At 48.3% G+C, this 21,204-nt stretch overlaps 1 protein-coding gene across 1 annotated transcript; it reads left to right on the top strand.

Annotated features, from left to right (window-relative positions):
* Positions 1-10,446: 10,446 nt before the first annotated feature.
* LOC136494966 (uncharacterized) lies at positions 10,447-12,094 on the top strand. Its single transcript, XM_066491135.1, has one exon. It carries the CDS (start codon positions 10,574-10,576, stop codon positions 11,936-11,938), a length of 1,365 nt encoding a protein of 454 aa, XP_066347232.1. The 5' UTR covers positions 10,447-10,573; the 3' UTR covers positions 11,939-12,094.
* Positions 12,095-21,204: the final 9,110 nt, after the last annotated feature.

Raw genomic sequence — 21,204 nt, 5'->3', positions numbered from 1 at the left:
CTGCACAAAAAAGAAGATATTGCACGTGAGTGACAAGATAAAAATGTAAGGAGTTTAAAGAAAAGTTGAAAATTTCGGCAGCACCTCCCCTGCACGGGAACGTTTCCAAAACCTGCAAGAAAAACGTCGACACGAAGGCCGACAACCACATTTCCGGCATGAAGGCCGACACATCAACTAACCCGGCACGAAGGCCCACACATCAACAAATCCGGCACGAAGGCCATCTCTAAGTTTGACACTAAGAATGAGCACAGAAAGTAAAACATACTCACCGGAGTAGACTGTGGTGGTGGCTGTGGTGAAAGCAGGTGTAGTGGGATCTGCCAACCTTATTGCTCCCCAAGTTGTTGCACGAACCTGAGCAAACCTTCTTGCTAGGCCTCAACAGCTTATAGCCTCTGACGCTCGGCCTCCCGCTTGGCCCGCTCAGCCGCTCGCTCAGCTTCCTGGGCCTCCTGCTGGGTCCCTTAGCTGCCTTAAATGCATGGTCCAAGAATTTCTCGGTCTTATCCATCCATTCACGGGTGATTTGAGCCTGACTTGGGCGTCCCATGTACATCCACTCATGGTTATCCATCCTCTAGCATATACACATAACGGAGTAATATAACCATCAGTTGCATCTGCATGGCGTGCCTACTGTCTAATAGGTGAGGATATGTCCTAATCCCATCCGCGGATGCATAGATGAGGTTAGTTTCCATGCTCTACTCCGATCCGAGACAGAATTTCGGCAGCACCTCCCCGCTGTTCTCCCGATACACGTCCTGGAAGGGAGAGTGTGTATCTAGAGAACAACAGTGAGGTGGTGCCGAAACTCCATCTTGGATCCGAGCAGAACATGAAAACTAACACATCTACGTATCCGTGGGCTATCTAAAAAACGTGGACAATCCAAAACAGATACGGTCATAGATATGCAGAGATCCGCATACCTCCAACTGTATCTATTTCGGATGGGAGACGCCTAACTGGGCTACACCGATCTATGTACTACAGCGGTAAGGAAAAGAGCTCAATTATACCTAGGGTGGCGGTGGAGACAGGCTAGCGGCGCAGTGGCGAGTCGGTGCAGTGGCGAGTCGGCGCTGTGCAGGCAGGACCACAATGCCGACGAAGACGATCAGGGTCGCTAAGGTGCTCCGGGTCCACTCCGACAGGTCCTGCTCTGCAAAAGAAGAAAAACATCACTAAAAGTTGAAAATTTCAGCAGAACCTCCCCTGCACGGGGAGGTTTCCAAAACCTGCAAGAAAAACCGTCGGCACGATGGCCGACGTCCACATTTGGGGCATGATGTCCAACACAACCACAAACCCAGCACGAAGGCCGTCAACGACATAAACGGCGCGATGGCCGACAACCCTGCGGCTTTACCTTCTCCTCCGGCGAGGGCGGGGATGACGGCGTGGACGACGTGGACGAACGGCGTGGACGACGTGGATGAACGTGGACGAACGTGGACAAACGTTCGTCCCCTCCACCTCGGCTTCCTCCCCCTCTCCCCTTCTCCTCCTCCTTCTTCCTCCTCCTTCTTCTCCTTCTTCCTCCTTTTTCTTCCTTCTTCTTCTCCTTCTTCCTCCTCCTTTTTCTTCCTTCTTCTTCCTTCTTCATTTTTCTTCCTCCTTCTTCTTCCTCCTTCCTCTTCCTGCTACCTTCTTCCTCCTTCCTCTAGGGCCGTGACGGGCTCACCGGGGCCGCTACCTTAGGCCGGCGCCGGGCAGGCAGGGCATGGCCGGGCGCGCCGCTGTGGGGCACCTAGCAGCTAGGACGGCCTGGAACCGGTGGCCGGAGGCCAACCGGGGTGGGGCGGGGCGGCGCCGGAGCGGGGCGCGGCCGGGGCGGGGCGAGGGCGGGCAGGGGGTGTCGGCGCCGGGCGCGGCCGGGGCACCCCGGATCCGGTGGCCGACGGTCGGCCGGGGTGGGGAGGGGCAGCGCCGCGGCCGGGCCAACGGTGCGCCGGCGCGGGGTTCGCAGGGCAGGTCGGGGACGGGGCGGCGCGGGGCGGTCGGGGCCGGGGTGGAGCGGGGCGCGCGCGGGGGTGTGCGTGCGTGAGTGTGTTGTGTGAAGTGAGTGAGTGTGTGGGCCGGCCCACACATTTAGTTAGGGTTTCCCCCTTTGCCGAGTGTTGGGCCGGGCCGGCACTCGGCAAAGGCTTTTGTTTTTTTTTAAAAAAAATCTTTGCCGAGTGCCACTTCCTGGCACTCGGCAATTTTTTTTGTTTTTTTTGCCCCATTATTTTTTGCAGCCTTAATATATTATTTAAAACTCCATGTTCAAATTTGACATAATTTTGACTTTTTTGGCTATATTTCGTTAGTTTTTTTTGTTTCGTTGAATTTTATGGAATATTTCAAATTTGAACGGCAGGTGCATGGAATAATCGAATTTGGTCGTTCAAAAAATAATATTCATGATATTTGGTGTATGTTGAGGCCGTATCCAGGAACTCACATGAAATTTCGAGCATCTTGTTGACGTAACATGACGAGGTACTTGCGGGAAAAGTGTATTTAAATTATATAAAATCCGAACGAAGTCCAAAAATAACGAAACTTGTCGAGGCGTCGTGCTATCGCATGTAGAGTCTATGGTAAAAAATTGAGAAGGTTTTCGAGCAAGTTGCGACATCGGATGCCTAAAACCCAGACATCTCCACATGTGATTAGGAGATGTCTGGGTTTTAGGCATTCGACGTCGCAACTTGCTCGAAACCTTCTCAATTTTTTACCATAGACTCTACATGCAATAACATGATGCCCCGACAAGTTTTGTCATTTTCAAACTTCATTCGGATTTTATATAATTTAAATACACTTTTCCCGCAGGTACCTCGTCATGTTACGTCAACAAGATGCTCGAAATTTCATGTGAGTTCCTGGATACGGCCTCAACATACACCAAATATCATGAATATCATTTTTTGAACGACCAAATTCGATTATTCCATGCACCTACAGTTCAAATTTGAAATATTCCATAAAGTTCAACGAAACAAAAAAACAAATAAAATATAGCAAAAAAAGTCAAAATTATCCCAAATTTGAACATGGAGTTTTAAATAATGTGGAAAGGCCTCACAAAAAAATGGGTCAAAAAAACAAAAAAAAAATATTTTGCCGAGTGCCAGGAAGTGGCACTCGGCAAAGAAGGGATCTTTACCGAGTGCAGGGCCTTGGCACTCGGCGAAGGCTCTCTTTGCTGAGTGCCAGGGCCGGCACTCGGCAAAGAATTTTTTTAAAAAAATTTGACGGCGTGGGCGGGGTCGGCCGTCAAGTGCCATTTTTTTTTTGCCGAGTGTTGCACTCGGCAAAGAGGGATTTTGCCAAGTGCCGCCCTTTGCCGTGTTCCGGGCACTCTATGGCACTCGGCAAAGCCACTCTTGGCAGATATGAAAAGAGAGGAACACACGGTGTTTCCGGGAGGCCACGACCAATCATCAAGGTAGATGCTGATCAGTGGGCTCAAGCGGACTCCAAGGATTTGAGGAGTTTAGCGTTGGGGGTAGCTGTAACACCATCGGTGTTACACCCTAAATAAATTACCAAATCATGTTATGAGCAGCATGTTTATGTGATAATTGATGTGATGGAAGGTGTAGATAATATTTTTGTAACTTTAGATGATCAATAAAAATGTTAAATGGTCAGCTATTCCATTAGTCATATTTATCAAGTAGGGTTTAAAACTAATTTTTATTGAACAAAAATACTATAGAACATATATGTGGCGCTTAAATAAAGTTTGGAATATGAACTTTGTAGATGACAATGAAATACTTGCAGTAGAAAAATAACATTATTAGCCAATATTTCTAATAGCCTAGAAATGTAAATTTGAATCAAATTCAGCTCATAGACTTAGAAGAATTTTAAGTATATAGACAGCTAGACAATGCCATGTTTGTCAATTTATTTTGCGAAATCGGGTTAAGAATAGGTGTTATGTTTTAGCTCGGTTTGGTAGCCTCATATACCATCTTGAGCATGGTGAAGATGGTTTAGGTCTAGAAGCAACCGTTTAGTTATTATATATGCTTTAAAATACGTACACGACATGTTCTTGGGTTGACCATGCTCGGGCGCGCGCTGTCACCGTGCTGGTCGCTCGCGTGTGCGCGCGCTGCTGCGCGTGGCCGGCCGCGGCTTCCTCTGGCCTGGTCGCCACTGGCCTCTACCGCACGGAGCTGCTGTTGCTGTTTGCGTGGCCATGCGGCGCTGCTGGCTGTCGCGCCGCATTGCCGACCCGCTCCGCGCCACGACGCAATCGCTGCCGGTGCCGTCGCCTCACCGTTACGTCCGCGCTTGTCTTTGCACCTTTGCGCCGCTGCTGGCCCTATTCGGGGCTGCCACTGTCGCGTGCACGTGGCCACGCTCGCCGTCGCCTTACCATTTATGCCGCTGCGCCGCGCGGGCCATGGCCGATCGAGGACGCGCACGCTTGTCCTTTGCGTCTATGTGCATGCCTTCCCAGTCGTACTGAGCACGTCCTGCCAAGGTGAGGCCGTGCTGTGCCAGCTACCAACCCATCTCTCTCTCTATGCTGCCATCGTTGGAGTCGTGTCCCACGCAATTGACCAGCGAGTGGTCATCTCCTTTCAATTCTACGCGCCTGTGTCTCCGCCATCAAGTCCTCTCGCTGCCCGACCCCACCCCGCCTTGAATGGAGCCCAGTCGAGCTCCAATTTGGCGTTTCCCGCCACCATGCCGATTAGGCCGCGTCCGGCCATGGACGAGGGTAGCCCTCCTACCGTCCCTCTCGAGCCAATTCACCTACACCACTAGTTTCACCTTGCCTCCCTCTCCACCTTGCGCACGCTAGTGGAACCGCTACCGCCTCCCTGTCGCCGCTGACACGACCGCGCCACCGCACGGCTCAGCCACACGTGGCCACACCTCCTCCGCTATCCTCCACCCCAACCGTCACCTCGACTAGGTCCACGGTAGTCTACTGACGCTCCCTCGCTAGCCTGTTAGGTTCTTAGGTACTCTGGATCGTCGAGGCAGCTACGCCGCTGCCGCGGATGGCCGCGCGTCGCTGCAGCTCGCTCCAGCGCGTCCCACCGCCCCGCGTTGCTGCTTGGTGTAGGCGGTTGGACCGTAGTTGAAGGTTGGCCCGACCGACGAGCCAGCGCGAGCCTCTAGGAGTCAGCATGGTTGCGCCGTGTCATCGCCCGCTGCGTCGCCGTGCGCTGAGTCATTGTGAGAAGGTCTAAGAGAGGAGAAAATAGTGTTAGTACTTAGTTGTAAATTAGAAGAAGTTTGATGTCTCTTTTGCAAACTCTTCGACGCGCGTGGGACACCCCAGCCGCTGGCCGCCTCGCGTGGGCCACGCCAGCGGGCTGCTACGCGTGCGTGCTATGTCGTGCGGGGCGTGCGTGTGGGCCGCACTGGAGATTTAGTTTTCTTTTTCATAAGGAATTAGCAATGGTTTTCTAATTTATTTTTGAGCTGATCTTTGGTAAATCATATAAAATCATGTAGGTGTCTAAAAATTATAAAACAAATTTTGTTAGGTTCCTAAAATCGTGATCTATCGGTTGGTGTATTTAGTTCATGTTTATACGTGTTGGCATTAGAAGCTATTAAATCATTTGAGGATGCTTAATAATATTAAGTTAATTATTGTAGGAATTTTTGTGATAAATTGGTGATAGCTTTAGTCCTAGAAATTTTATAGTAGCTTCATTGTGTTATTATGTGCTCACTGTAATTTTTGTAGCCTTAGAATATTCTAAGCATTAGGGCAGTTAAATGCTCTTTATTTTAATATACATTAAAACATTAGTAGAAATAAAGATATACCCTTCAATTGCAAAACTGAGTGTTTGTTAGTTGAATCCAACACATTGCTTGATGAAGATGATAGTCAGCTTAGTATCTTAGTCATTAGAGCTAGTTTAGTAGCTTGGTATGCGCATTCTTAGTTTAAGAGTTGCTATTGCCTGAATACTTTTTAAGAGTTGCTATTACCTGAATACTAAGTGTTGCATCATCATCGCATGCATGTAGAGAACGAGTTGGCGGAGATCGCGACCACCGGCGATTACGAGTTCAAGAAAACCGTCAAGGAGTATGAGGAGGATGTTCTCGTGCAGGAGGAGGCCCCGGAGCCGCCACTGACTAACTCAGTTGACACCACGCCTGCCCAAGGTAAGCCCTAGTGCATAACCTCTATTTTATAATTCACCGTATATATATATATGTGTTGTGTATTTACGTTACAAAAATTTTATGAAAACCACATGCATAGATACACCTGTCCTAAGAGTCTTATTAGTGCAGGTTCAAGTAGATGTTATGCTTAGGTCATAGATAGCGTGAGTAACCTGCCGTTGCTCACAATAGGGGATTATTATTACTCTCATAATAAAACGATGAAAGAAAAAATAGAGACAGGGCAGGGATATGGTATGGGTGTTGGTGGGTGTAACAGGTTGTGTCCTACGGCCAACGGGGCTTAGGTTGGTTACATTGTTTTTCCTGTTCGTGTGGATTAAGGATCGTTCGTTGCTATGGATAGTAGTTAAGTCACAGACTTATTATTCTGATCACATACTTACTTATGGCAGCGGAAAGGCTCGTTATGCTCTTGTCGTGGGTTTTGGCTCTTTCCGGACCGACTGATTGGAGGCGGGAAAAGATTGATGTCTAAGCACCATATTGAGACCGGGTCTCAAGTGTAGGGGCTTGGAGTCCAAGTTTAGACGGGGACCTGGACCCCGTGATAGGAGTGGAATGGGTTGGTCTTGTTTATGCCTGGGGTACAAACGAGACGTGTGTTTCGGGATACCCAGCTAAGATATATTGGTTCGTGAATCGCTGTTTCTGTGAGACGATACAACTTGGCTATGGTCTAGCACCGTAGTAAGAACTGAAAGATGAAAGATGGTGAAATGGTTCTGATTGCTTAACCCTTGCTTGAAAGTAGAACAAGTGCTAACATAGAATTGTTAGTTAATGAAGTAATCATGACTGCTAATTAAACTTGATCTTAAGGACGTACTTCTAGTAATGCTTTTCGCAAACAAAAAGAAAACAGAAAATCCATATTGCCTATCATATCCTTGAGAGACGGGAAACTATTCCCAGTGATCGGGTAAGTCTTGCGAGTACATTGTGTACTCAGGGTTTATTTTACCCCTGTTGCAGGTGCAGCTTGAGGAGTAACTCTTGTGTGGAGGATTCTTCTGGTGGGCACAGACGGATCCCTGTATCGTTTCTGCTAGATATTTATTTTCATTTCGTTGTTTAATTATAGCACTCTAACTCTGGTATTGTAATAAATAATTTTTCAAGAACTCTTGTTGTATGAAATGGACTAAGTATTGTAAGCTCATACTCATTATTGGATTCTGGATGTAAAACGTGGATTGTTTGAGTTCTCCCTTGGGGTGTGCTCGATGGAACTGTCCGATGTAGCCCACTTTCGAGGTGTTTAGTGTCTAGTGGAAAACGAGCGTATCCAAAAGCGTATTATTTCAAACGGTTCTGCCACAGTAGCTTCGTACCCACCGAGTTCTTCAATGTACTATTTCATTTCTGAACCCAGCGTCAGGCCGATCCCTTGTAAATGACTTCTATTTCTCCTTAATGCAATGATATGCAACGCTCTTACGTATTCGAGAAAAAAGCAGGTTTATTAACATGTTTGTTTGGACTCACTAGTACTAATTTTATCCGCTAACTTTTAGTACTAATGAATCCAAACAGGCATGAGTACACTTTAGTTAGAAACCAGTGCTTGATAAATGACACACTCTGGAACACTGATGAAAGGAAACGCATGCAGCACTACAGATATCATTTTGACCTCTCCCCGCTTTGGCCCAAAGCCTACCCAGGATATGAATGCTATTTATTTTTATTTGTTGACGTTGGATTGAGATCTCAATCACACACAAGGTTTAGCACTCAACCTTCAACGCACAGCAAGCAACTCTAAGGATTGATTAAACCGATCTAGAGCCTGTCCTTCACCGCAAAAGCCTGGGAACACCTTCCAGGACCCAGGATGACCCGTCGGGGAGGAGCACCTCCCGTCAGCAAAACTATCTAGAACGCCGATGAATCTTGCAGAGAGATGCAACAAACAAGGGGGTTGGAAAAGGATAAAATTGGGGTAGTAGATGTAAAATGACGATCGAGTGTTGGATCCTTCAATCGGTAATGATCCTCTCGTATATATAGAAGGGGTGGTCTTATCCCAGGAAACAAGTCCCAAACGTAATCTCCAATTTTCCTAAGTCCAAAATAGGTCCAAAATCGATTTGAAAGTCGAACCGACTCGAAAACAGCAGAAAAGTCGGCTTAGCCGAAGCACTATGGCTGGGCTGAAAACAGGGTGAGTTGGCTCGCTGGTTCGGAAATTCTGAGCCGAGAAAAATTTCAACCAAAGTGCTCTGGTTCATTTAAGGTTTCTGAGTCGGAAATTCCAAACCCTGGTCGGAATTTTCCGAGCTCCTGTTTCCGATACCCCTTTGAATATTATGAACTTAACATCGTAGCCCAATCTCGTATTGGGACACTTTTGAGTGTCAACAGTATTCCTGTTAGCGCAGGAGTTGAGCTTCCCTACGACTGTGGCATCGTCGAGTATGAAATCACGATCTATCCATTTGGTCGCTAGTCGCACCCTTTCAAGGCAAGCCTCGGCGGCTCGGGCTCCGCTTCTTCGGCATCTTTGAGAGACCCCCTGCCATTTCTGATAATGACACCGGTCGCTGCCCTTCCGGACTAAGAAAAAAAGCTCCATCAACATGACAGTCAACATTGATTCTAGAGTATCTCCGCTGACGAAGAGCAATGTGTGTATGTATGGTGAGTAAGTACAGTGACGGTTCAATCTTATATAGTATGCAGGGAAATAAAAGATAAACAGGACAAATACCTAATGAGAAAGTGCAGACATTGTGGCCCATTTGAAGAAATTCTAGCCCACTGACCATTCAGAGCAGAAAAACCAAGAAGAATTCTGGCCCAGTCCAGATCCTTATATCATCTCGGAGGCGTGCTCGTGGCTAGACGCCTGCTACCGCCGCTTGATTACTCAGTAACTTGAACATTCTTCAACCTCCCAGAGAATTTAATTAAGCAGAACAAGGAAACGCATAGAATCTCCTCCTTCCCGGGGGTGGTAAAGGATCGGATAGCTGCAAAATTAAGCAAAGGATAACCCATGCATCATGCATGCTCAGAAAGCCTCGAGCTACCTTTTTCCGTTTCCTGAAAATCTGCACACCTCTTCAGAAAGCCGGCGTTCACATCTCAGATGAGACGAAGACGAATCACATCGCAGCAACAAATCGGATCGGATCGTATCACATCTAACTACGTACGGCCATGGGGACTTGTGTAGTCTTCAAAAAATAACACGACCGTACAAGGCATCCAACTATTGCATATTCTGTGCCAGCAGCAGCGAAGAAAAAAAATAGCAAAGAGGTCGTATCAGCACCCTAGGTCCCTAGCTTTTGTGATTCTGGAGCTCGCCGGATCATCAGGATCAATGAATGCGTCCTGAAGTGTGGAGTAGCTGCTTCTTTCCTGTTTCGGCACATCAGGATGATCTGCATGCTCCTCCGTTACTAGAAACATCTACTGAACGAGATTGTAGGAATAATCCTCCAAACAGAAACGATCAACGATCGAGAGGCAGGTGAGCCGTGCATGGCCCATTGTCTGACCTTGGCGACGCCGCCCGTGTGCCGTATGTGCTCCGGCAACCATGCATGCACCGGCAGCCGGCTCCACCATCTCTGCGTGGCTAGGCTAGACAGTAGACACTAAAAGAGCGTAATAATTAAATAGCCTAACTGTCTAAGGCCCTGTTTGATACTCTAGCATAGCTAAAGGTTAGAGTTAGTTTCTAGCTCAGGACTAGCCCTGAACTAACTCTAGCCTAAGAGATGTTTGGATACAAGGGTTAAAATGATAATAAATGTGCTTTCCAAATCATTGGTGCGGGTAAAAGTAGAGAGAAAACAGTGGACCCCACCTCAAATAGCCTCAACTAGCCCAAATAATCACCTCTTTAGGGGGATAGTTTTTTAGGGTGAGCTAGTTGCAAATAACCCACTCTAACACTCATGTTTGGCTACTTTAGGCCTAGTTGAGCTCCAACTAACCCAAACTAGCTCTAACCCATGGATCCAAACTGGGCCTAAGAACATAGTACAGTGCATGCAGTTCTAGAGGTTACTATGCCAAACAAGTCCCAAGTGCTCTCAAGAGGTCCTTTTCCTCAAATTAATTTCGGCCATTTGATCCAGCGCACTCCTGCAATTTCCGTTAGTAGCAGTTAATCACCCGGGAGCGCGAGGCCTGCTGTCAGATTTAAAATGACAGTGGCCAGCTCCCCCTCCCCTTGCTCTCCGTTCTGCTTGATCGGCCGCGATCAAATTCTTTCCCTCCCTTTCGTCGCATGCTTCACGACCAAGTCTCGTAGCTTCCTCTCCCCGTCCGAAAGCCAAGGATCTATCGCTCCAAGCCAAGCTTCCAACTCCAACGCCACCGCATCGCAGCAGCCTATCGAGCCCCCGAACGTGCAAGCACGAACCTCGCCGCGTCCGCAATGGCGGAGGCGGCCGACACGGCTCCAGGGCAGCAGCCTGCTAGAGTAGCTACGACGACGACGGCCAGCGACGTCTCCGCGTCCGCGTGGCTGCAGCAGGTGCTCGCGCTGCTGTTCCCGTCCAACCTGGCCGCGAAGGCGGCGCTGTTCGCGCTCGTGGTGGCGCTGCTGCCGCTGCTGCCGTCGGGGCAGGCGGAGGCGCCCAGGATCTGGGAGCTGCCGTACCTCCTCCTGCTCGGCATCATCATCTCCTACGGCGTCTTCGGCCAGAAGAACGCCGACGACGAGTTGGCCGCGGCGGCGGACGCCAAGCTGCCCGTCGTCGTCGACGACGAGGTGGCGGCGGTGGAGGCCTACGTCTCGCAGATGATGCAGGGCTCGCTGGTCTTCGAGGAACAGGACGGCGGCGGCAACGATGATGGCGCCAGCAAGGGTGGCGGCGGCGTCCAGCAGGCGTGGAGCTCTCAGTACCTTCCAGACGACCCGCTCGTGGTCGTCGCGGACACTTCGGGGTCAGGGACCAACAGCGGCAACACCGTCATCACCGACACGGGCGAGAAACCACTCCTCCTGCCGGTGAGAAAACTGAAGCCAGCGGCGGCCGAGGAGTCGGCGCCGGTGGCGACACCAGCACCAGCAGGGGATATGATGAGCGACGGCAGCAGCATTGAGGAGGAGGAGGAGGAAGAAGAAGAGTTACTCCTAGCTCCCAAGGCGGGAACGGGATACGACGTCGTGCGCGAGCACGCCATCCCTTCGCCGTCCTCCGTCCTCGACGCCGACCTGACGCTCTCGCCGTCCTCGCCGCCTCTGCTCCCGCCTCCCCCTCCTCCACCACCGCCGCCGTTTCTCGGCCGCGGGCGACGCAGCAGCCTCCTGAAGGCCAAGGCGAGGAGCTTCAATGAATTCGGAGCACTTAGCAGCGACCGGAGCCCGAACGCAAGTTTGGGCTCGCACTCGCACAGCGGCGCGGGCAGCAAGCAGTTCCGGTCCAGATCCGCGGTGCAAGCGACGAGGAGCGCCTTCGGCCGCCGCTACGATCCTGTAGTGCCCATCGACGACGAAACAGACGACGAGACGTTGGGTGATGAGATGGATGCGGCGTCGGACAGCTCGTTCAGCAGTGATCTCGACGACGATGACACCATCAAGGAGGAAAATAGCTGCGAAGATAACGGGGTGGATGAGGACGACGGCGACGGCTACTCGTGCGACGAGGAGCTCTTTGAGCTGGCGATGAGGCCGGGACCGGAGGGGGAGACGGAGACGGAGGTGGAGGCCGAGGTGGACAGGAAGGCCGACGAGTTCATAGCCAAGTTCAGGGAGCAGATTAGGATGCAGAGGGTCGAGCCGGCCCGGAGATGACCCACCGGCCACCGAATTTCCGTCCGATGAAGTGTTTACAGGCACAGGCAGCAGGCTCACAGTCAGCCTCCCTCGTGTATGATAGCGTGCTGTTCCTTTTACGTTTGTTCTTTCTTTCATTTTGGGTGTTGTAATGTAATTACAGCCTGAACAGTGGTGTAAATTAACAACGTAGTGCCGGGCTTATGTTTTACTCTTACTTCTATCTCATTTGAACTATCTTTGTTCGTTACTGATCTGTTGTCGAGTTTTGACCTTCTCCGTTGTCTGAATTTGGAGACGAAGGGCTCCAGGCGAAGTAGAACGTTCGTGTTGCAGAGCTGCTTGCCCGGAATGGCTGCAACTTGCGTCTGCTGTGATGGGGCCAGGGGACACGCGTCATGTGCGCGGGCGGTGTCGCGCGTCCGGTTCTATGCGACGCCGTTGCAGAGATTTTTTTCCCCGTATATCATGAAACGACCAACGTAAGAAAAAATAACATTGACGGCTTAATTATTCTCTTCTAATCCGGAAACCGATATTCTAATGTCCTCCAATTTTTGGAACCGTCTAAATTTATTCAGTTTTGGAAGCAATTTTAATTGACGTGGACGTCACTCCGCTATCTTACATGACGCTGGTCAGCTATGAGGAACTATAATCAATTAGATTTAAAAAAGTATAATTTTTTTGTAGTAACAATGAAAATCTTTTTATATAAAATATGGAATTAAATATCTTAAATTTGATCTGCTCATTGAAAAATTATAGAAAAACTGTTTGACCTCAGGAAAATATGAAACCAATTTTGATTTTTTTTCATAAAATCATGTTCTATATTATGGTATCTAGCTTGGAATTATTTGAATATTTCTTGTACGGTCTTCGTTAGATGTTTATTTGTCAATAGATGCTCTCATTATTCTTTACTCGGATGGCCCCACCATCTATATACCACCATATCACAAAGAAACATTCATTATTTCAATTTTTTGTTTTCAAGAATGCAAACGAATTCTTTTCAGTGAGATTTGAATTATTAGCACAAAACTTACAGTCATGGCAGTTAACAAAACAATACGGATTGTCAACGTCGACATGCATGTGATGATTTTGTCGGTATCAAGATCTATGCCCACGTGGGATAAGTGTGTATGCATGCGTTCGTCTTGTGTATGTTCATGCGTGTATCGGTGTATGTAAACATTCATGCATAAGTGAAGCACTTTGTCGGTGTTTCGTAAATCAGACGAGCAAATTTATATGATTGTCGCGGTGCTCTAGGAAAATGATGCTAGCATCCAAAAGACACGATAATTTATACTGGTTTAGGCCGGAGCTCTACGTTCAGTCTCAGAGATGATTGAGTGCGTGTTGCTCGCTTGAATGCTTTGAGGTTATTACAATAGGGGGTGCAAGAATGGTGGAAGAGGTAGAAGAGCTAGAGCTAGGAGATAAATTGTCTGAAGGAAAGCTTCTGGAGTCCGGAGGTTGTGAATAATGTGAAGATGTGAGGATTTGATGCCCTGGCTATCCTTATATAGAGTTTGGGGCTAGGGCATATACAAAGAAGATGGTTCTCCCGACCGAGAGATCGTGAGCCTGAGGGAGGGGCCAAGCTAACTTAGCTTGCAAGCTATGCCGTCTTGTGGAGCACGTCTAGGCATGATTGTCATCATGGTCTTGTGCCCACATCGCGGTAAGGTGTGGCGGGGTGCTACTATACCGGTCGTGGCGACACTGTAGGCATGGTGCTGATTCGCCAGTCGTCCTGTGCAACGTGGTCTTCGTCGTGGCCTTCGTCATTGCCTCCTGTTCTCCTGGGGGCGTCGTACAGGAGTTGGTAGCCAGCCCCAGGTCGTCGATCGTCTGGTTAGCTTGTGGAGTTGGTGGCCATGATCCCAAGCTCTAGGCTCGTGGCTCCCGCTGGCTTGGATGGCCTATAAGTTAAGGCCTCCATTGTGGATCCCATCCCGTAGTCGGTAGGATCATAAATACATCTTGTTGGACCGCATTTGGACGGTGGGTCGCCGTACTGGCAGTCACCGTTGTGCGGTGTTGTCTTGCCTGTGCTGCGTGGTGCAGGGATGGCGTCTGATCGGACCGAGGTGACTATAGTCCCCTCGGTCCTTGCGGGGTCAGTGCGGCATGTCCACTCTTGTCAGAGCAGGCGCGCTTGGCAGGGCTCGACCTATCTCCATTCCTCCCAGGGGTCAGGACAGTGGAGAGGTCATGGACCCTTGTGCGGCGTGTGACTAAGGCGGAAGGGAGGGGTCGTGGCTGACCCTGTCCTCAGCGTCTAGCCTGGTCTGTTTGGCTTAGCTAGGCCACGATCATTTGGGCCTTCGCTAGCTGGTGTATCGTGGGTTGCTCGGCCTACTAACTAATCTGAAAGGATCAAGAGGCCCAAGAGGGGGGGTGAATTGGGCTGATTCTAAATTTATTTACAATAATTAAGTCATATGGTTAGCCCAATTAACCCCTTGTGCCTAGAAAGTGTATCTATTGATCTACCGCACAAAAGTTTAGCAACCTATGTTCTAATCCTACTCTAGCATGGCAATTCTATGAATATAAATGACAAGAATTGAATTACTCAAAGTAAATGCTCAAAGTAAATAGAGAAGGAGGAACGCGGCGATGTTTTGCCGAGGTATCGAAGAGTCGCCACTCCCCACTAGTCCTCGTTGGAGCACCCGCGCAAGGGTGTAGCTCCCCCTTGATCCGTGCAAGGATCAAGTGCTCTCTATGGGTTGATTCTTCAACACTCCGTCGTGGTGAATCACCCACAACCGCTCACAACTTGAGTTGGGTCATCCACAAGCTCCGTCGGATGATCACCAAACTTCCAATCACCACCAAGCCATCTAGGTGATGGCGATCACCAAGAGTAACAAGCACGAACTCTCACTTGACCACAACAAGCCTAATGAGAAGGGTGGATGCACACTTTGCTACTATTGATCTCACTAATGAGGGCTCTCTTTGGGATTCTCAAATCTCAATCACCTCACTAGGACATTGCTCTTCTTGACACTCTTAAAGATGTTTCTCAGCTGTTGGAATGAGCAAAAGTACCCCCACACACGAATGGAGGAAGTATTTATAACCATGGCTGAAAAACGAACTATTATGTGCCTCTATGGGGTGACCGGATGCTCCGGTCAGTTCTCCCTGAACTCTAGTGTTTAAAATATGACCGGACGCTGGACAGCATCCGGTCAACACTGACCGGACGTGTCCGGTTGTGATTTTCCCTCTCTGAAACCTTACTGGAGTTGACCGGACGCTAGGACTTAGCGTTCGGTCAACACTGACCGAACGTGTCTGATCGTGATTTTCCCTCTCTGGGACCTTACTGTAGTCGACCAAACGCTAGGACTCAGCGTTCGGTCACTTCACCTCTCAGCGTCCGGTCACTTCCAAACAACTTCACCTTGATCAAATGAACTGACAGGACTCTGCGCCAGCGTCTGGTCAGCATTTGACCCTCCATTCACTTCTAACTCTCGATCATACATGAATGAAGTTTGCTCTAATGGATCTAAGGGCTTTTTAGGAGCTACCTAGTGCTAGGTTTAGCAAGTGTGCACTACACCTAACTCACTAGACTCACCTAGGTCAAGCTACCCATCCATACCCCCCTTAATAGTATGGCCAAAGGAAAAACAAAGTCATAAACTACTCTAAGTGTTTCTTCCACCCCAATCGACACTTAGAACTAGTCCATCCTTAACCTTGTCGTTCATCCTTTGAAAATCGAAATGGTTTCTATCGTAGGGGCATGACCATAATGATAGCCCAATCGATCTCCATTACTATGACCTAACTTAATTGCCTCTACAAAACACACGTTAGTCATAGTAATCATGTATTGTCATTAATCATCTAAACCCAACTAGGGACCTAGATGCTTTCAATCTCCTCCCTTTTTGGTGATTGATGACAATACCACCTCGAGTTTGTAAAAGAGTTGAGGTTTTTAACATGCTTGGTTCATATAAGTTTTTAACAATAAGAGCAAAGGAGTTAGGCAAGCTTATATGACCCAAGCCAACATGATGTACTCAAAAGATATGAAATAAGCATGAGTACAAGTAATAAAGCACATTTGCATCAGAGTAAAACGTGGAAGCAAAGCAAATGAGCATAACACAAGTGATATGACATATAAGAGATTCAAAGTAGAGAGCACACATGTCACATATCATGATCGCGTAGATATCACTATCACATAAATATAGTTTAATGTATAAAAGTAAACACACTAATGCATAATAGTGTATCACACATAAAAAACAAATATAATAGAATACTAAGCTCCTCCTAAGTCGCTCCCCCTAAGTCTAACATACTTGATCCCTCTCTCCCTTTGGCGTCAAACACTAAAACCTAAGGGACGGTCAGTGGGGCTGCAGCGGATGAGTCGGGCGCTGAGGTACGAGGAGCGAGCTAGAACTGTGTGCCATCATCATCTGACCCTGAGCTCTAAGCTATCTGACCCTATGTAGCTAGAAGCAATGCTGAAGCGATCTGGGTCAGATCAGGGACTAGAGCGGCCGTAGACTGTGCAGGTATCACTGAAGCAGGTGGCTCTGATGATGCAACAGAAGAAGGGAGCATCTCTGTAGTCCCGATAATAGGTGCAACTGTAGAAGGATCTAGGACATGTAAATATGGCAGAGTAGGCTGCCCTATCAACTCACTGAAAGTTGCTCCAAGGCTCTTGGAGACTGAGATATCTAGCACTAGCAGTGAGGAAGTCTGAGCTGGTGTGAAGCTCGTCTGAAGAGGTGTGAACTGTGGGACTAGCACTAGCGAGGCAAACCACTGGGACACCTACTCTATAGGTGAAGCAAACTGTGCCAATGGTTGTCCCTGACTCTAAAGCCCACTAGGCTGTAAAGCTAGAGTCATAGAGGTGGTGGTAGGCTGACCAGGCTGTGGCGGTGGAGCCCCAATAGCTGTCACAACATGATACATAAACCCAAGTAGCTGTTGTTGCATGAGAAGCTATTGTTGATGCATGGTCTGCTGCTACTGCTGTATAGCCTGCTGCTACTGCTATATAGCCTGCTGCTACTGCTGGATTGCCTGCTACTGTTGCTGGAACTGATCCTGCCTAGTCTAAAACTAAGCAAAAGTGGTAGCTATCTCCTAAGCCTGGCGAGCCTGATCCTGCCTCATCCGCTCAAGTATGGCAAGTAGAGCGGGGTCTGTCTGCGGTGCAGGTGGAGCTAAACTAGAACTACTAGCCTCATGGTCATGTCAACGTGGAGGCATCTAAGGAATAGGCTGATAGTCATCATTTGAGCTATCACTAGAGTCGCTCACGACAATCCCCTCCTGCTGAGCATCAAGTTGCTCTTTCTCTATAGCTGCTATGCTCCTAATGGTCTTATCCTGCTAAGCTACAGTCTCTAGCACCTCTGGACATCAGCTCGGCTAGCTGGGTGTCCTCACTGCACTATGACGGATCATCTGAGTCATGTTGTATGCAGGAAAATCTGTAGTAGCACCACTATACTATGTCAACATCTCTAGTGGCCTCATAGTAACTGCCCTGTGGATCAGGAATGTAACCCAGTGAGCATACGATAGTTGCCTGTGACCCCTGAACCCCTCTGCAATGGTATCCTCCATCTCTGATAGAAGGAGATCCCAAATGTCAAACATAGTCTGCTGCATCGGAGAGTTCAGTAGCCATAGCTGTATGTGAGTCAGGGCCTCGTGACACCCTATCCTCGAAAGCAGTGTCCTCCTCATAATAGCATCTAGCACTCTAGCTGTAGGAGTGAGATCATTGGGTGTCCTGCTCGACCCCTCGCCGAATGGCTCTGTAAAGCAATGGCGGACTAGATCTATAGGGGGGCACCATACCGCCATGAGGGCGTTTGGGGGGCACTGTCTGTCCATAGCAAACCTCATGTAGCCGGACGGGCTGCTCCTAAAGCCTGAGTATCTCTTTGACCCTAGTGCTCGTCAGCCTGTAATCTCTACCTCTGAATGCAAAGTGTATAAATTTGTGCTGCGGGTCAATCCAGAGTGTAGCATAGAACTAACAGACCCAAGATGGAACATATAAGCATGTTCGTCCAAATAAATCTGTCAGCCCTAGCAGGTAAGATAGGTAAGGGCAAATATGCTCTCTAGCTGCTGCTACAATGGTCTCAATATTACACACCCTCTGAGATCTGAATATTGCCCCACTATTAAGATATGCATTATAAGAGTCTTCCTGTAGTGGTGTGTAGAAACCCTCTGAAGCACGCTCATCTTGCCTCGATGGAAACTACTGCTCAAAGTCCACAAATCTAAGCTGCTGCACCTGCTTGGCCATGGCGGCCCTCAAATCCAAGTGAGTCACTAGAGGTGGACCCTGTGGTCTAGGCGGTGGGTGAGAACCCCTCCACTGTGTCTCTGACCTCGGAGTGACTGGTGCATAGGTATGACCAGAGCGGCGAAGCTATGGCTAAGGTGCCTACTCTATCTCCTCGACCTGCTCTCCCTCCTGAGTCTGCTCTACTGGCTGTGGCTACTGCTGAGGCTCCCCTTGAGACTGACTCTCATCAATAGCGACATGCCATACTCCAACGATGAGGGTCCCAGCTGGACCACCATGATGGTGCTCAACCTGCTCAAGTGCAGCCCTAGTAGATGGAGAAAGCTGATCTGCAATAACAACACCACTCCGAGTTCATCCTCTCTCTACACGCTCTATGGCCTCTACAACTATGGCTGCTCTCACTGTATCTGTATTAGGGTACTTGCGCTTCCTTGATGCTAGCTTCTTTGTTGCCTTGCCTTTTGCATCTATAGGCTGGCGAGGCGGGGGCCTCGGATTCTCATCACCAGGACCACCTCCGCCATTCTTGACACAAGTCATCTGATGGATCCCAAAAGGATAACTGTCCTAACAAGAATCAACTGTCAACTGTCACTCCCGAGGCTTGGCCTCAATCCGTACCCGTGAGCTTGGCTCCAAGTTAACAGACAACTACCAATGGGACCACAACGGCACCGACTCGCTGCACGATAGAATAGATAGGATATACAAATAAATACAATATATCTAGAGATACGAAACCCTAAGAAAACAAGTAATGGATATGAAATTGGAAACGAGGGCTTGCTACCTAATGAACCGGCGAATCAACGAGAAAAGGAATGAATTGGGGAACCACTGGGTCAGCACTTCAAGGCTAGGGTTAGGGTTGCGGCGAGATTTGACGGCCGAGCAATACAATGAGGGCACAAGCATGGGTGGCGGCACTAGAGCTATGGCACGGGAGGCGGTGCTGGTGCAGTGGTGCGACTTGCTGCGGGTGGATGGAGGAACTCTGGCACGGCGGCGTGGGAGCAAGGCACGCGGGGAGAGCAGCGGCGCGACTACGGGTAGGAAGCGTGAAGCAGAGGCACGGGCAGCGGTGGCATGGCTACGGGCAGACAGCGCGGAGTAGAGGCACGGGCAGCGGCGGCGTGGCTGCAGGCAGGAGCGGCTATGTGGTGGCTAGGGCGCAGCATGGCGGCTTAGGACGATGAAGATAGCACAGATGCAGCCTTAGGTCATGGCGGTTGGATTATATGGGTGGCCCCCGATGAGATAGAAAATGAAACGAAGAAGAAGTCCTGAAACTGCATGTTTCCTACTGACCGGACGTTGCCACCTAGCATCCGATCGATTCTAGAGAGGTCCAAAACCCCTGCAATCATGACCAGATGCGTTCAGTGAACCCCAACCAGACACAGCCAGAGTTCGGTGCAAGCAGTCTCCTTCGTCTTCGATCGATCGAACGCTGGATTGCCATCTGACCGGACGCTGGGAAAGCTCTATTTCAGCTTCCGGTCACTCCTTCTTAGCAGTAGTTCACCTCCTGTGAACTAACCAAACGCTGGACTTCAGAGTCCGGTGTAGCGTCCGGTCACTCTTTTTCCAGCAAATCTTTAAAGTCCTTCATGTTGCCTGTTCCCAATCAAGTCCCAACTTTAATAAGATCTAAATAAACACAAATTGGAACTAATGTGAGTGACCTCTTTCAAACCCTCAATTTTTTTAAAATATTTTACCTTAGGCTATAATTTTTTTTAAGAAAATAGGCAATAAGACGGCAATTGAGGATAAACGACAAAGCAACATTCATGCATATGCAATGCAATACTTGAAAGTAAATCTAGTTACTTGTCAAGTTTGATCCAAGGTTAAGCTTCTTCACACGCTTTTTGGCGGTTATCTTAACCATGTTAGACAAGCCCTATATGCATTTCAATAAAAAGTAAACATGTTGTATATTACAATGTAATGCAAGGGACAACACAAGCTTATTTTTTAGTGAAGTTACTAAAATCAAGAACATTGAGCTCATTTCGCAATCGACAAAAAGTCGCCTCATCTAGCGGTTTAGTGAAGATATCCACCAATTGATCCTTGGTCCTTACACCTTCTAATAAAATATCATTCTTTGCAACATGATCTCTAAGAAAGTGATGGCGGATATCAATATGCTTGGTGCGAGAGTGTTGAACCAGATTATTTGCAAGTTTTACCGCACTTTCATTGTCTCACAAAAGAGGTACTTTTTCTAGAACTACACCATGGTCCAGCAAAGTTTATTTCATGTAAAGAATTTGTGCACAACAAGCACCCGCGGTAATGTATTCCGCTTCGGTGGTGGACAAGACCACACTATTTTGTTTTTTGGAGAAACAAGACACAAGTGATCTACCAAGCAAATAGCACCCTCCGGATGTGCTTTTTCTATCCACTTTGCAACTGGCATAATCTGAATCAGAATAGCCAACTAATTCAAATATAGCTCCTTTGGGATACTAAAGGCCAATGCTTGGTGTGTGCTTAAGATACCTAAGGATTCTTTTAATGGCAATCAAATAAGTTTCCTTAGGATTAGCTTGAAATCTGGCACACATACACACACTAAACATGATGTCGGACCTAGATGTTGTTAAATATAACAAGCTACAAATCATAGAGCGGTAGAGAGTTTGATCAACTGTGTTATCTCCCTCATCTAGGTCGAGATGTCCATTAGTTGGTATTGATGTCTTGATTGGCTTACATTCATCCATCTTGAATCTCTTGAGAAGATCATTTGTATATTTCTCTTGAGAGATGAAAATCACTTCTCTCATTTGCTTGACTTGAAAACCAAGAAAGAGTGTAAGCTCTCCAATCATTGACATCTCAAACTCCTTTGACATCAATTCCCCAAACTCTTTGCAAGAATCTTCATTTGATGATTCAAAGATGATATCATCAACATACACTTGAC

Source organism: Miscanthus floridulus, chromosome 11 (assembly GCF_019320115.1).
Source record: "Miscanthus floridulus cultivar M001 chromosome 11, ASM1932011v1, whole genome shotgun sequence".
In the NCBI taxonomy this organism is placed as follows: Eukaryota; Viridiplantae; Streptophyta; class Magnoliopsida; order Poales; family Poaceae; genus Miscanthus; species Miscanthus floridulus.
Note: the sequence above shows the minus strand (reverse complement) of the source record. Positions and strands in the feature narration are given on the sequence as shown.